General features: G+C 38.7%; 2 protein-coding genes across 3 annotated transcripts in view; both read right to left on the minus strand.

Annotated features, from left to right (window-relative positions):
• The window catches only part of kdm6ba (lysine (K)-specific demethylase 6B, a), an 81,036-nt gene extending 72,880 nt beyond the window's left edge, over nucleotides 1-8,156 (minus strand). The window contains exons 1-2 of one of the 2 annotated variants that reach the window (XM_083541405.1): nucleotides 7,539-8,156; nucleotides 4,497-5,424 (exon numbers count right to left, since the gene is read on the minus strand). The gene's annotated coding sequence lies outside the window, so the exon portion shown is untranslated. Of the gene's footprint in view, nucleotides 1-4,460; nucleotides 5,425-7,258 lie in introns of both variants that reach the window. The other variant, XM_083541404.1, reaches the window with a different exon arrangement.
• A 1,015-nt stretch (nucleotides 8,157-9,171) lies between these two features.
• dnah2 (dynein, axonemal, heavy chain 2) overlaps nucleotides 9,172-16,307 on the minus strand; it is a 149,480-nt gene continuing 142,344 nt past the window's right edge. The window contains exons 87-88 of the mRNA XM_083541395.1: nucleotides 10,322-10,472; nucleotides 9,172-9,460 (exon numbers count right to left, since the gene is read on the minus strand). Of these exons, the coding sequence (XP_083397521.1) occupies nucleotides 9,306-9,460; nucleotides 10,322-10,472 (306 nt within the window). The 3' untranslated portion in view covers nucleotides 9,172-9,305. The remainder of the gene's footprint in view (nucleotides 9,461-10,321; nucleotides 10,473-16,307) is intronic.

Below are 16,307 nucleotides of genomic sequence, written 5' to 3' on the forward strand. Positions count from 1 at the left end.
TGCAGTCAGCGTATGCTTTGTGCACAGGCGCATTGTCATGCTGGAACAGGTTTGGATCTCCGAGTTAAAGTGTGGGTTTGGGGAAAAAAAAGTAAAAAAAAAAGTAAAGTAAAAGTTTGGGGAAAAACCACATATGGTCCCGGTGTCCCAATACGTTTGTCCTTACAGTGTGTATATTCTTGACCGTTTGTGCTCTATATATTTAGCCATGTCCAAGAAAAGAAGACTTCGCTCATGCACAAAGTGTGCTATACAAACAACACACAAAACGATTCAATTCATCTTCCAGTCGCTCCTTTGCTAAAAACCTGCTTCCACTCATGTCCTCCGCTTGTGGTTGCAAAACACATGTAAACGAAGAACCAAGAGTGTCGGTCCTGACACTTTTTTTAGGTTATACAAGCCCTTTCAAAACTATTGGAACAGCAAGGCCAATTAATTTGTATTTGCTATTCTTGTTTGAGTTCAAAAGACGTTTCATTTCATTTCTACATATTTATTTAATAAAATAGCTTGTATTTAACCGAAATTGAGTTTCGAAACACACTATAGTTCAGAATTTATTATTTTTTTAATCTATAATGAAACTGACATAAGAAAGGACATAAGATTAATCAATTCAGTTTGTGATCACATTCTGACTGTCATAAAGCACGTGGTCTAATACATAACATCATTATCAACACAGAAAAGAGCCCTGATTTAAATATATTCAATGCCCTGGTAAAAAGTCTTCCACCAAAAACGTAAATTAGCCAGCAAACCTGATTAAAGTAATGAGCAATTCTTTCCTCACTGATATGAACAGCATTCATTGGCATGAAAAGATGGTTATGAGATTCACTTTGTGGATGATGACGATAATGAAAGTGAGCCCCCATTTCTCAGTGTAAGCTTATAGTACTTTACAATTGTGCAGGAATCTTCTTTCCATATGTAAATTGACCAAATGAGGCATTATCTTTTGTAAGGCCTGTGTTCAACCCTCCAGAACAGTTCCAGAGACTCCTGTCATGCTCTCGATTTGCTGGACGTTTTGACCAGTAAAATTATTTGCATTTCCAAGCCCTTTTCCCCTCCTGAAATCCAGTGTTGCTATCTCAGTTAATATTCACCCTACTGCAGTCTGTGATGGACTTATATCACAAATTGAATTTTAATTACATTTTTGTATTTAGAAATATGAGACCCATTTTTAGTCTAAATAAATATTACAAAACGCTTTTCTGAAAACCGCAGAGTAGCGATAATCCTATTACTTCCATCGTCTTATTCATTTACATTACGCCATTAAGAAGAAACACTTATCCAGAGTGAGATCACAGAGTTCTTGATCAAAAACTTCAGAAAGGATCCTAGTTAGTCTGTTTCTCATCAGCAACAGACTGTGACTTGTGATTTCATCATTCCTGTCGTGCACTGTCCAGGCTCTCTAATGATGATTTCTCTACCTTTCACGCCCTCTTCCTCTCTCTCTCTCTCACACACACACACACACAAACACACACACACACACACACACACACACACACACACACACACACACACACACACACACACACACACACACAGCAGGTGAATCGATTGCATGACTCCATCCTACTTTTTTGTCCTTCCTCCTTCCTTTCTCTCTCCTCCCTCAGTGGTGTGATGTTCTCTCTCCACGCTGTGAGGGGGAGTGTGAGGGGATGTACTCTTCTGCCTCTCTTCCTGTTCCTCCTCCTTTTCTCTGCCCACGGCCTCCTACAGCTGAATATTTTTAACCTGCATTTTCAGTCTCAGTTCAGACGATTCCGAATCAGGCAGCTCTACATAAAAGGCTGGATTTTTCTTTCACTTTCTCTCTTTAACTGCTTCATGTTTTGCTTTTTCAAGATTTCTATCGTTACTTACTCTTGCTTCTTTCTAATTCGTGTGTGTGTGTGTGTGTGTGTGTGTGTGTGTGTGCATGAAGATGGCATCCAGTAAAATGTTATAAAAAAGCTTCCTTGCCACGAAGACTTGCATCACATCACTATTTACAGAGATGTGATATGGTTATCACTATTTATAGAGATGTGATGCAAGGAACTTACCAGAAACACGACTATAACTCGATTTCTGTCTCTATCACGCGCGCACACGGCCCTGCCAATCCAATCTCAATAGACACTAACCCTGAAAATGTCATTCTCTCCTCACCAACCTTCCTGTAATACACACGCAATACACAGTGTGAATTTATATCTCATCCTGCAAGGCTGAAGGATGAGCTAATTCGTAGGCATGACTGCATGCCCCATCACTTGGTCTGACCAGTCACCATTTTGAACTTTTCTCATTGGCCTATCCTAGCGATAAAGGGCATCATAATTTTAAGGGCCACATACTTATTCACATTTACATCACCGTTTATTTCTTCATCAATCAGCGAAAAAAAAAAATCCTGAGACATTTGATTTCAGATATATTCGTTGTTGTGTATTTAGCCTTATTTGCTCTGACTGTACCTCATGTATAGAAACAAAGCAGCTACTGGGGGTGGCATCACCTTACACACTTCCTTAAAATATGCTTATGAACATTCAGTTATGTATGCAGTGCTTTCTTTCAGAGTTTTTGTTTCCAGATCCAACTTTGAGCAGTTCCCTTTAAATACAGTACTGCTACTGAACAAGGAGTCTTTCTGCTCCCTGGCTTGCTCTCTAAGACACACACACGTGCCATAATCGGCCCCGTGTGATAATGATGTCATTCCTTTCACATACGGAGAGCGAGAGAATGCGTGCACGTGCATGGTGTGAAGAACATTTCAGCGCTCCCAAAGCATCCTTAAATCTACCAGAGCAGAGTAAAAGGTGATGGTGACAACTGACTTACAGTTTAACAGCAACACAAAGAGCAAAACAGGGACACAAGTCTATTTATCCATCATCATCTGTCACCGCCCTGTAGAAAGGGCTGAACGACTTGTTAAAACATGCACCTGAGCTCTGGTAGAAACAACACAAACAGCTCTACTGGCTTGGCTTCATTCTGAGCCAAAAAATCTTTGATGTCAAGAACAATTAAAGGAGTAGTTTGCAAATTTTATAGCTCAGCTGCTGTTGAAAGCAAACTGCGTTTCCAATAAAAACATCAACCTTCCCCTGACGTGACCTCAACTGATCCCTACCATACTGCAGAAACGATTATGAAAAGATAAATATACATGGTGTCTTCAGTGTCAGATGATCATTACAGTTATTCAAATATTTATGATGTATGTGCAGCAAGAAACTACTGTTGGCAGAATCAACAACAATCCTTTTATATATGACCAGTTAATTGTGTAACAAAATGACAAAAAAAATTAAAGCGCACACAAGCCTCTTTTACTAGAGAGTGTAATACTGAATCGAGCCGCTAGGGGCAGCAGCAGCTCTAACAACTATTAAACAACACACAGCTGTTAGCAGACACCATTACCAAATGCAACTCTTATACACATCTGAGCAGGTAAAGGTTATGGGATTTGTTTAATTGCCAAACGTTGGCATTTTGGCAGTGCTGGGATTTAAACTCAAGATCTTTCGATCAGATCTCAAACATAATAACCACAGAGCTACCTCTTCCCACTTCAAGTATAAAACAGCAAAAGCCTGTTGATCCTGTTGAGCCTTATGTTACATTTCACTCAAAAAGATTCATTTGTTTTCAATACGTGCACAAATGTAATACTTTACTGTAGCCGGTTATCCACATATTAACTACACACCATGTACCGTTCACAGTACCACCCAAGCATCAATGAAAGGAGATGTGTGTAAGCTGTCCAGCAAGAGTGAGCGATAAGATACTGTGCATAAAAGCAATACAATTTGATAGATGATATGATTTAGCATATTTTAATATTGATGCAAGCGTCTCATATTGATTGCACGATGCATGCGACTGGCTTGCAAATTAATTTGCAATTGCTAACGCGTGTGAGCACAGATTCTGACTCATGCTGCAAGTTAATGAATACTAATAAAACCATTCAATCTTTATCTTTTATACAATCCATTAAATAACTGTTAATAAGAACTGTGTCCTGGTCAGGGACATGGGCTGAAAACAATCCTGGAAACAATAACACGGAGGTGGGAATACAACGTGGATGGGTGTCGAGTCCATTACAGCTCAGCACACACATATACACATCCATTCACACACACATTCAAGGTAGGATGAGCGTGTTTCTAGAAGGTGGAAGGACGCAGGAAAAACTCACACAGACATGCAGAATTCCACATAGAAAGTGACCCAAACTCTGGATTGAACTGGCTGATATCTTAAAAATACTACCATTGTGTAACATCTTGACATACGATCTAGAAGTATGGGTATGTAAACCAGAAACAGAAATGATGTAGGATTGAGGAATGATTATCAGAGCTCTGGCAACATGTTTAAACATCCATAAATTTCAAGCATTTGGAGTAAGATTTGAAGAGCACCTGTGTAACTCCCTCTTGAGTGATTTCCATGCTTACGTTTCCTCCAAGTGCAGTTTTCGAAGACTTCGGCTGACCAGCTGGTTGGACGCAGTGTTGTAATGCATGTCGTCTGATGGAGGTTTTCATCCAGAACGATTCTCACATTGGCCAACCACTTTTTATCCATTTTAGCCCACCAACAGCTGTGGAAAGAATAATAGTTTCAAACACTTTTCTACTAAAAATAAAAAATTAATTAAAAAATTGGATAATCTCAGGATTCTGTTATACTTGTGCGCCACCTTGTGTTGTGCTGCCTGAATAACAAAAAAACCATTTTATTTTATGATCTTTTATCTCGTAACTACAAATAGTTTACATTTTAAATTTTATCCAAGTCGACTTATATTGCGCATTAAAACAGATCATATAAAAAATAAATTTTCTTCAAAAAAACCTCATTCTAAATGATGCAAACACGTTGTATGTATAAAAAAAAAAAAAAGATAAAAATTGTTCTTTGCACAGGCAAGTGGCACCACCTAGTGGCTGCTGTTGATCATTAATAAACCCAAGCCTGAACATTTCCACTAAATATAACCTAAAAATATTTACTTCTCCAATACTAGTTTTAATGTCCTGATCAGGAATATAGTTTTGAAAAAATCTGACATGGATCAAGGTGCACTGGACCGATAAACATATTCTCATCTAGTGAATAAAAGTGTGTGGCATATAATTGACATTCTTCTAAAGATTTATGTTTGAACCCAAGTGAATTTTAGGTCCTGCTTATACTGTTATAAAGCTCAGGCTACTGTCACATGTTCAGAAAGGTGAGTGGTGATGTAGCAGGTGTGGTTTAACCAGAGGGTTTTATTTCAGTGTGAATTGTTATTTGATGCTCTATTTATGTATTCTCTCTCTTCCCACAGTGACACTGTGTGTGTGTGTGTGCGCGCGTGTGTGTGTGTGTGTGTGTGTGCTGTTCATGTGAACGGCACTCACCATCACAAAGTGAGAGTGATCTTAAAAGGTGAGATTTTTCCTCTTTGTCTTACAAACAGAGTGCAAATCACTTTGTTATACAGGCAGTAAAACACTCCCACGTGCATTAAGATCATAAAGAGTACAATGTGAAAAAGTGATTAAAGTGATTCTATTTCCACAGGCATTACTGACTTTAGAGCATGAGGATTGTTGGGTTTGTTACTGTTCAGTTTCAGTTACAACGGTACTCATTAAACTAAATCGTGAGCATGTAGCGTCTGCGCAGACACAATCCAGCGCCGTCATTTGCTAAATAACTAAATGTAACGTTGAAGTAAAAAAGCACAGAGAATCCGGAGTGAGTTTTAATCTGAATTCTTAAACGCGAGTTTTTTTTAACACCCGAGTGAAGCCACTGTTCTGAAAAAAAAAATCTGCAGTTCTTCTCAAGTGACCTTTTATAATGCAATAATGTCATTCAATAGTCATTTAGGTAGTATCAGCCTTCACTGAAGAGATTCCAGTCATCATGAACTGGGTTCTAGGAATTATAAAAGGGTTCTAGTCATCGTACAAGAGTTCCGGTAACCGTAAAGGGGTTCTAGTAAGCGTTAAAGAGTTTTAGTCATCGTAAAGTTTGAGTTGCCTCTGTAAAGTAAGCAGGATAGACCGAGGTGATTATAAAGGGGTTCTAGTCATCATAGAGAAGTTCTAGTCATTATAAAACTGTTCCATTCACCGTAAAGGGGTTCTAGTCATTGTAAGGGAGTTCCAGTCATCATAAAGGACTTATTATTATAAAAGGGTTCTGATCTTCCTAACGTTTGAGAGTTGGGGCAATAAAGTGGATAGACAGAGGTATTCATTAAGAGATTCTAGTCACCGTAAAGGGGTTCTAGTCACCCTAAAGTTTGAGATTTGCAAGGATAAAATGAGCGGGATGGACAGAGGTCATTAAGAAGTGATCGTAAAGTAAGTTAGAGTTTGGTGGTGTGGTGCAGCGCCCCCTTGAGGTGCTAACAGGAAATAGCAAAGAAAAATAAAAGGGGGCGGTGACGTACAAAGAGGAGAGAGAGAGAGAGAGAGAGAGAGAGAGAGAGAGAGAGAACACAGATCAGAAAAAAAATATATATACATTCAAATGTCCTTCCTGGAAAATCGGCGAACTCGCCACATGACATTTCGGGGAAGAAAGTCGACCCCTGTGTGAGGATCTTGAGCAGGCCTGAGTCACAGCTCGAGTCTCCTGTAATGAATGGAGCAGTGCTTTAGTTCTCTACTCCACTAGAACGCAGACGAGCGCGAGATCACGGGTGGCTCTGGGAGGCGCGTGAGCGCGGGGAGACTCCGCTTTTCTCGCGCGCTCCGAGAAACTGCAACGTAACGCAACTCCCACTCGCTTCCTGTACACACCAGTCAAGCATGAGCTCATCAGTTTCCATATTACTGCCTGAACTTTTTATCAGACTGAACGTCTATTTGATTTATTATTATTATTTTAACCGCGCCACGGTCTCGTGGGCTTCATTATTACCGACAGTGTACACGCCATGAACGCGCGCACACACACACACACACACACGCACGCCGAGCGAAAACAACGGGAAGGGACGCCGCGGTGTTCAATCCACGCGCTTCATCTTCATCTTCTTTTTCTTTCATATTAAATGTCGAAGGAAAAAAAATAAATAAAAATAAATCTGCTGCGTGTTTAGCGCGCGCGCGCCGAGTTACGTCACGCGCCGAACCCTGAAAACGCCTGTGGGTAATAATACCGAGCTGCACATCCACGCGCTTTTCTTTCTAAAACAGAAAGTGTTCGCTCTTACCTGCAAACGTGCGAAGGTTCGAGATGGGAGGCGGTTTCTTGGGTTTTGGTACAAAAAAAATTAAAAATTAAATAAATAAATAAATAAATCCTTCAAAGAGCGAAATGCAACTGCGCAGTTTCTCCTCGCGCTGACACGCAGCACAAATCCTCAGCGGCTTCAAAGTCACAATTCCCAAATGCAAATAACCTGCACTGGTGCTATTCACCTAAACTCTCTCTGTACACACACACACACACACGCATGCATGCACAGACGCACACTTCTACCACGAAGCAGCTGTGATCGGTGATGTGAACGTGGCCATGCACAAACATCAGTGACACGGCGACCAAAACCTTCTAGTCTTTTCCAAAAATGAAAAGGCCCCAAAATCATCATCATCCCCATCATCATCATCATCATGATGCACCCGACATTAAGGAACTGCAATGTCTTCTCTGTAAAAAAAAAACCCAGAAGTGCGCCTTCATTTGTGGATGGAAGAAATCCGTGGTCATGGCACGGTGGAGGGAAGCCGCGTCCCGCATGCAGGTCCTATGAGGAGTATCAGACATGACGCTCTGGTTTCCTGCGCGCTCCCGGGGCGCACAACGCGGAGCTCAGCTGCAGGATTGCGCAGTTCTCAATTCCGCGTTTGTTTGCCCGTCGTCTTGATGTTTCAGTGTAGATCCCCTGCTCACTCTCTCTCTCTCTCTCTCTCTCTCTGCCTCTCCCATGCAGGTTATTTTCGGTGGACGAGTATTGCACTGCCCCGCCTCTCTTCTTCTCAAGGGGACACGCGCGCACACGCGCACACGCACTTCCCAAAAATTCCAGGATTGCTCCATTCTTTCCCGGGCGCCTGGAATTACCCTCAACGACACGCAAAGCACTTTGGGGTTTTGGCGTCTTTCTCCTCACTGATTTAGGACTGATCTGCTGTCATGGCCATTCAGATGAACTGTAGCCACGATAGAAGTCTGGCATATGGACCGATTTTAAACCAAAAGCCAATAATAATAAAACAAATCACCCACATTTCACTGATAATTATTCTATTATTACATCGACTTGGTATTATGTATATGGTTATAGGACTGGGTAAGCCTTTTAGAATAGGGCTGAAGACAGAAAAAAAAAAGAAACCTTCCTTTGGTCACCTCACACCACACTCCTTTTGATATTCTTTGTGTGGCCCGGATGGATCAGAGGTGGGAACATTCAACAACTGTAATGAATAATCCCAGGAGACTTCATTCCCTATTTGGGGGAATCAAAAGATGTCATTCCCTCCCTTCTGCGCTTTCCATCCATTAAAAAAAAAAAAAAAAAAAAAAATCTGGAGTACTCTGAGCAACTACAATAGTGCCTTGGAGGCCCAATTTAAATTTGAATTCAACATGTTGCTATGAGCGCCCCAACAACCAGTTAGTGGTACACATTGACTCAGACCTGGAGGCCAGTAAAGAGCCCCTTACAGTTCTGAGGAAGTCTCACACTTTCAGACGAGGGCTGTCTGAATACAGCCTTGAAGTGAGGCCCCCATCTTCTCTCTCTCTCTCTCTCTCTCTCTCTCTCTCTCTCGCTCTCTCACACACAGCCTCTCCCTCTTTGCTTTCCTCAGAACTATTCTTCAGTTTCACTTCTTCTGTACTCCCTCTTGTTTTCGTCCCTCTTTCAGGAATTCACTCCAGCCTGTGTAGAATCTAAAGACCATCCTGAGAACTTTAGTGTCCCCCCCCCCCCCATCTCTGTAGCTATAGTCTGAATAGCAAAAGACTTTCCAACACATAAATCCTGGGTGTAAAAAAAATAAAAAAATAATTTAATTAATAAACAAAAATGTAAATAAATATATACAACATATAAATATCTATAAATAAATGAATCATTGCGAGTCTTCTCTGTGAATTCAAGTTTAATTTGACACATTTTTATCATTTTGTTTATTATAGAAATGCATTAAAGGACCCCACAAAAACATTGTCAAAATATCGAACAATGATTTATTTAAATAAATGTATCTAACACCCAGAAAAGTACTGTTGTACTATGTGTGTTTTCTCTAGGTGTCCAAACTCATCAGTAACGCCGTTCCCCTCTTGACCCAGTGATCATACGGTGCGGCTCCTGATCTGAGATCCACCGCCACTACAAATGAAGGTCGTCCGGCTCCTCCTGAACGCACAGGGTAGTAGTAGCAGGGGCAAGAGTACATACCTACATTCACAAAGTGCAAGCAAACAATAAATACTCAGCAAAAATCACAAAAACATATTCAAAGCGTATGTCAGCTTATTCTGGTTGATTATCTGTAGCTTGTGTTTAACATTGGTTTCAGTGTTTATTTTGAATTTTTTTTAAAGATAAGCCTAATATCCTGCAGTGAACTAATCTGAGTGAAAGAAATGAAATGTGTTTCTGGTAAACCTAAATATGCTGTGAACGGCAGTTTGTCTATGTGAACCGCCTCCTTCCATCATTTCCTGCTGTCTGGTGGATTGCTCATGCTGTGCTTATAGATCAGTTTTCATCCGCTGTATTTGTACAGAGCCACCATTTAAATGTGAATGATTTCGTTCTGACAAGTCATACCACAGCCAGTCTGAGTGTGTTATTCAGAAGTGCTGTTCTAGTGTAACGTATCATCTCATTGTGCTGAATCTGGGAATATATAATACTTGATGTTGGGAAGAATGACGATTAAATGCGTTATACAGATGCAATGAACATGGCACGGGAACAGACGATTAGCCATATTTCACATTTTTCCGTATTGATATTCTTATTGAGCTGCTTGCTGAGAGACTTCTATTAAACTACACTGTAGCTTCCCCTGATCATTCTTTGTGGCTCTTTTCCAACTGTGCCGATGCAAGCAGCTAAATCCGAGGAGAGTTTTGTAAAACTGTAAATTGTTGTCAAGGTTATTTATATATTGATTATTATGGGACAAAGCTGTACAATCAAAAACAGTTGTTCATTTATATTTAAAATATATAGCAAGGTGCTCAATAACAGGAAAAATCATAAAATCTATATATTAATATAATACATTTTATTTTAATCATCTGTGTATACCCTTTGCGTTTTTTTTGCGGTTCTCCACTGGTTTAAAATGGATGGTGGGTATGGGGCAAAAGAGCTGCATGGGCTCTGCCTCCACCAGACACGAGTTCTTTTTATCCCAACCAGCTCCTTCAAGATACAGACCTCGAATAAACACACCATCCTGTGGAACAGACACACATATTGTACTCATTTAGTTTAGAAAATAAAGCAATATTTTTGGTTAGATTATAATTAATTGTGCTATATTGTGCAAAAACGTCTGTGTATCATATTTTGCCTAATTATGGCTTTAAAAAAAAGTGGGTTGATAAATGACTTTGCTTTAATATTTCAGCTGATTTAAACAAACAAACAAAAAAAACCCAGATGATTCACAGGCCTCGAACACTAATAAACTCAGAATTTTAAATACTGTAACACAATGACATTTGTGAAAAAGAAGAGATTTTACAATGGAAGTCAACACTGTACTTGAATATACGTCGAACAGTGTATTTAATAAGGAATTTAAAAAGGAAGCAAGGAAAATGTGCCTTGGAGAGTATGATGTTGGTAAAGGGTTAATGCAAATAGTGATTAAAAATGAGTCTTATTTTTATTATCTGACACTGTTTTGAACCCTAGAGCTTAAATCAAGAGCACAGTCTTCGCATTATCACGAGTTTGATTCAGACGAATAAAATTGTCCAATCAGCTGGATACAGTAAATCAAGTTCCATATCAAATTCATAATTTTAACTGGAGAACTACTTTTGAAAGTATGTAGCCCCATGATATATAACTCATACTGCTCACACTTACATTAAGAATGTATGAATTCTGTGTGGTTATCTCCTCTGGTACAGTCTATTGTTAGTTGTGTCAATTAAATGAGACAGAGAGAGAGAGAGAGAGAGAGAGAGAGAGAGAGAGAGAGAGAGAGAGATGCACAGTTTGTATTTTTTGAGGAAGTCTACAATCTATGTCGACATAATCTCCAAGTTTTATAGCCAACATTCAAAACCGCTAATGTTTAGGCTAATAATAAACTAATTCTGTGCCACTCTCAGAATCGTTTCAGTGTTTGAAATGTTCATATGTGCATCTGTATAGATAGATCTGGAGAGATTTATTTCTGAGAACTGATTAAACCAGAAGACGTTGTTTGGTGTTTTTCTTTTTACATGATAAACCCGAACACTTTGCCCCCAAACTACAGAAAAAACCCCTGAGGTGGGAAAACCCAAGACTTTCAGCTGTGTGTGAATTCTCAGCTTCACAGTTACATCACTGAAAAGTTCAAAAATCTACTCGAGGTGTTTGTTGGACTGTTTTTGTTTTTTTTAATCTCACTCATGCAGTTGTTATTATTATTACTAGTGTTTTTATTTTTTATTTTAGTACATTTAGTTTGGTTTCCAAAATCAAATGAAATCACTACAATCCTGACCAGGCATTTACTAAAGAGGAACAAATTAACATTGCATATAATATATAAGTTTGCAATAATATTGTAAGATTTAATGCTAATGTATTTGTCAAACACATTATTTGAAGTACTGTTGATCAACTCAATATAAAATATCTTTTTTTATTTTTAGAGTGCTTTTAACAATGAACATTGTCCCAAAGCAGCTTTATAAAGATAAAGAGGTTATTAAGTTGTATTAAAGAAAGTGAAAGTTATTCTATATCTTTTTAAGCAAGCCAGCGTCAACTGTGGCAAGGAAAAACTCCCTTAGATGGTATAAGGAAGAATCTTTGGGAGGAACCCGACTCTAAAGGGAACCCATCCTCATCCGGGTGGCACCGAATGTCCGCTCATTACAGTTCCATCATTGTTGTGGTGCAAATACTGCAATATTTTTTTTTTATTTTATGTTCAAATTGACTATTAAATTGATTATTATAATATATTTACATATAAGCCAGTCAGGCTATTTATTTTATTTAGTTTGAGCATATATTACATTTATTTGTGAAGGATTGTGTTTGTCCACAAGCAGGGTTTTTTTCTACAGTGCTTCCCTCCAGATATTCCCTGACAGCCACAAAAAACCCCACGTAAAGGAATAAGGAAATATGTTCAAAAAGAAATGTCTAGCTGTTATTAAACTGCTATGACATCTGACATGTGGACACGTCTTTGCTAGAGGTCACTGGACATTTTAATAATGTTGCACACACAACCGCAGAGACTGTTTTAAATTCCAGTTGCTGGAAGTCACACTGGGTGGAAGAAAAACAAGTAATAGGCGATTTGTCCCTAACAATGATGTTAACATGGCAGAATGATCTTAGAGCTCTGCTTGAGTCCAATATTTCTGCCATGTCCTGAGCATTACGTAGTTGGAGGTGCAACCAGAAGACAACTAAGACGGAAACTATGCAAGCGAGAAACTCTTTTTCTGTACCGTCATATTAAAAGGAAAAAAAATATTGTCAACGTTTCATCTTATTCTTAATCATGAAAAAACTGTAGTTGAACCAATGTGCATAAAAGCTAGATAACCACATACGTTTGCTAAATAAATAAATAAAAATGAGGAATGTGTCTGAGTTGTCTCAGTTTATAGCTTTGCCTTTTACACCCCAGAGTCACTTAATTGATAATATACAACATCCTGGTTCAGTATTTTTGGCATCCATGTGTCTCCTTTCATGGTCACAATTTGCCCTTCTAATGATATACAGTGAGGAAAATAAGTATTTAAACACCCTGCTATTTTGCAAGTTCTCCCACTTAGAAATCATGGAGGGGTCTGAAATTGTCATCGTAGGTGCATGTCCACTGTGAGAGACATAATCTAAAAAAAAAAATCCAGAAATCACAATGTATGATTTTTTAACTATTTATTTGTATGATACAGCTGCAAATAAGTATTTGAACACCTGAGAAAGTCAATGTTAATATTTGGTACAGTAGCCTTTGTTTGCAATTACAGAGGTCAAACGTTTCCTGTAGTTTTTCACCAGGTTTGCACACACTGCAGGAGGGATTTTGGCCCACTCCTCCACACAGATCTTCTCTAGATCAGTCAGTTTTCTGGCCTGTCGCTGAGAAACACAGAGTTTGAGCTCCCTCCAAAGATTCTCTATTGGGTTTAGGTCTGGAGACTGGCTAGGCCACGCCAGAACCTTGATATGCTTCTTACAGAGTAACTCCTTGGTTATCCTGGCTGTGTGCTTCGGGTCATTGTCTTGTTGGAATACCCAGCCTCGACCCATCTTCAATGCTCTAACTGAGGGAAGGAGGTTGTTCCCCAAAATCTCGCAATACATGGCTCCGGTCATCCTCTCCTTAATACAGTGCAGTCGCCCTGTCCCATGTGCAGAAAAACACCCCCAAAGCATGATGCTACCACCCCCATGCTTCACAGTAGGGATGGTGTTCTTGGGATGGTACTCATCATTCTTCTTCCTCCAAACACGTTTAGTGGAATTATGACCCAAAAGTTCTATTTTGGTCTCATCTGACCACATGACTTTCTCCCATGACTCCTCTGGATCATCCAAATGGTCATTGGCAAACTTAAGACGTGCCTGGACATGTGCTGGTTTAAGCAGGGGAACCTTCCGTGCCATGCATGATTTCAAACCATGACGTCTTAGTGTATTACCAACAGTAACCTTGGAAACGGTGGTCCCAGCTCTTTTCAGGTCATTGACCAGCTCTTCCTGTGTAGTTCTAGGCTGATTTCTCACCTTCCTTAAGATCATTGAGACCCCACGCGGTGAGATCTTGCATGGAGCCCCAGTCCGAGGGAGATTGACAGTCATGTTTAGCTTCTTCCATTTTCTAATGATTGCTCCAACAGTGGACCTTTTTTCACCAAGCTGCTTGGCAATTTCCCCGTAGCCCTTTCCAGCCTTGTGGAGGTGTACAATTTTGTCTCTAGTGTCTTTGGACAGCTCTTTGGTCTTGGCCATGTTAGTAGTTGGATTCTTACTGATTGTATGGGGTGGACAGGTGTCTTTATGCAGCTTACAACCTCAAACAGGTGCATCTAATTTAGGATAATAAATGTAGTGGAGGTGGACATTTTAAAGGCAGACTAACAGGTCTTTAAGGGTCAGAATTCTAGCTGATAGACAGGTGTTCAAATACTTATTTGAAGCTGTATCATGCAAATAAATAGTTTAAAAATCATATATTGTGATTTCTGAATTTTTTTTTTAGATTATGTCTCTCACAGTGGACATGCACCTACGATGACAATTTCAGACACCTCCATGATTTCTAAGTGGGAGAACTTGCAAAATAGCAGGGTGTTCAAATACTTATTTTCTTCACTGTATATGATAATAATGATGATAATGCCCTGTGCAACAGAAACAGTCTTAATCTGGTTTCATGAACACGACATTGAGTTCAATGTTCTTCAGTGCTCTTCCCTGCCAACCAAACCAATAGAACAGGAAGTGGTATAAAGTGATATTCACAGAATAAATGTCCACCTGAAAAAAATGTATAATGCAGTTGTTTCAAGATGAACCAGAATCTCGAAGAAATGTTACTAATCTCTTGTGGAATCCACTGCATGAAGATCTGACGCTGTATTGAGAGCAAAGGGAGACGCTACCCAGTATTATTACAGTGTTGTTGGCCAACACATTGCATTCATTGAAAATAAAGTCTCATATACAGTATATATATATGGGCTGTCAATCGATTCAAATATTGAATCGCATCTTAATCGCACATTTTTAATTGTTCTAAATGTTTCTTAAATTAATACTTTTCTAGTATTTAATACTCCAATCAACATGGGCATGGACCACTATGGATGCGTAATGCAAATGTATGTTTATCAAGAAAACCATACTCAGGTTGAAGGTTTTAATTTCATCTCTTTTATATGTATTAATTGATCTTTTTAATAAAAATAATCAATCAGAAATGCATGCTGCATGAATCACGCGTTAACAAAATCAGTGCAGTTTGAATGAATTTGCGTTAACGTGTTATTAACGCGTTCATTTTGACAGCCCTAATATATATATATATATATATATATATATACTGTATGTGATGGACAAAATACACAAAACATCTACTTCAGTAAAAATAGAAAAATATTACTTCACTTGAGTAAAAAGTACAAAAGTATTTGCCTTCAAATGTTCTTAAGTATCCAAAGTACTACAGTTTATTATGGCTATAATGTCCTATTATCCTTTTAAGTCACAATATTCTTTGCTTAATCAACTCAGTCTATGTGAAAAGACTCTCTAATGTTACTCTCAACACACCGATATATTAATAGAATGTATTAATAAGTCAAACACTGATATTTATTCAAATTTAATGAGCCCCAAACCTTCTTTTTAACTAAATTACGCAAATAAAACCACAGGTGTTGTGGCAAGTTGGAGTCAGGAGTTTCTTCCATCGTTTACTACTTTTAAAACGTTGAACTGATGCTGATGTTTGTACGTGATAAGTAGATACCACCAAGCGCCAATCCAAAATAAGTTCAAACCAGAGCGCGTGCTCTACACTGACTGGTGGCTTTGTGTGTGTTCGACGAGTTTTTATTCACTCATCAATACAAAAGAGATGACTGATTTAGCAAAATGTAGTAAAGTTAAAGTAAAAGTGTCCCTAAACAGAAATACTTCAGTAAATCTAATAAATTAAAAAAAGGCAAGAAAACGATTCATAAACAGTGTTTGCACAGAAAAAAAAAGATTATGATTTGCATTTGTCTCACACCCTCCCAAATAGAACAATACATAAATACATTCGATGACCAAACTGATATGAATAAGACAATGTAAGACACAAAAGTATAATAAATACATTTTAGTATTTGACCAGATTTGTCCAAATATGCAAGAAAATTTAAAACAGAACGAAATGTAGAAACCTGAAAGAGAATTAGTTATAAAGTAATTCATTCTCAAAAGAAATAAACTGCTTAATAAAGGTAAAACAGTATAAAAGAGACTTTTTGAAAATACATTTTACTGTGCATCCTTTTAACAATAACGGAATGGCTGCACTTAGATGACT

The sequence above is a fragment of the Silurus aristotelis genome, assembly GCF_946808225.1.
Source record: "Silurus aristotelis genome assembly, chromosome: 5".
NCBI lineage: Eukaryota > Metazoa > Chordata > Actinopteri > Siluriformes > Siluridae > Silurus > Silurus aristotelis.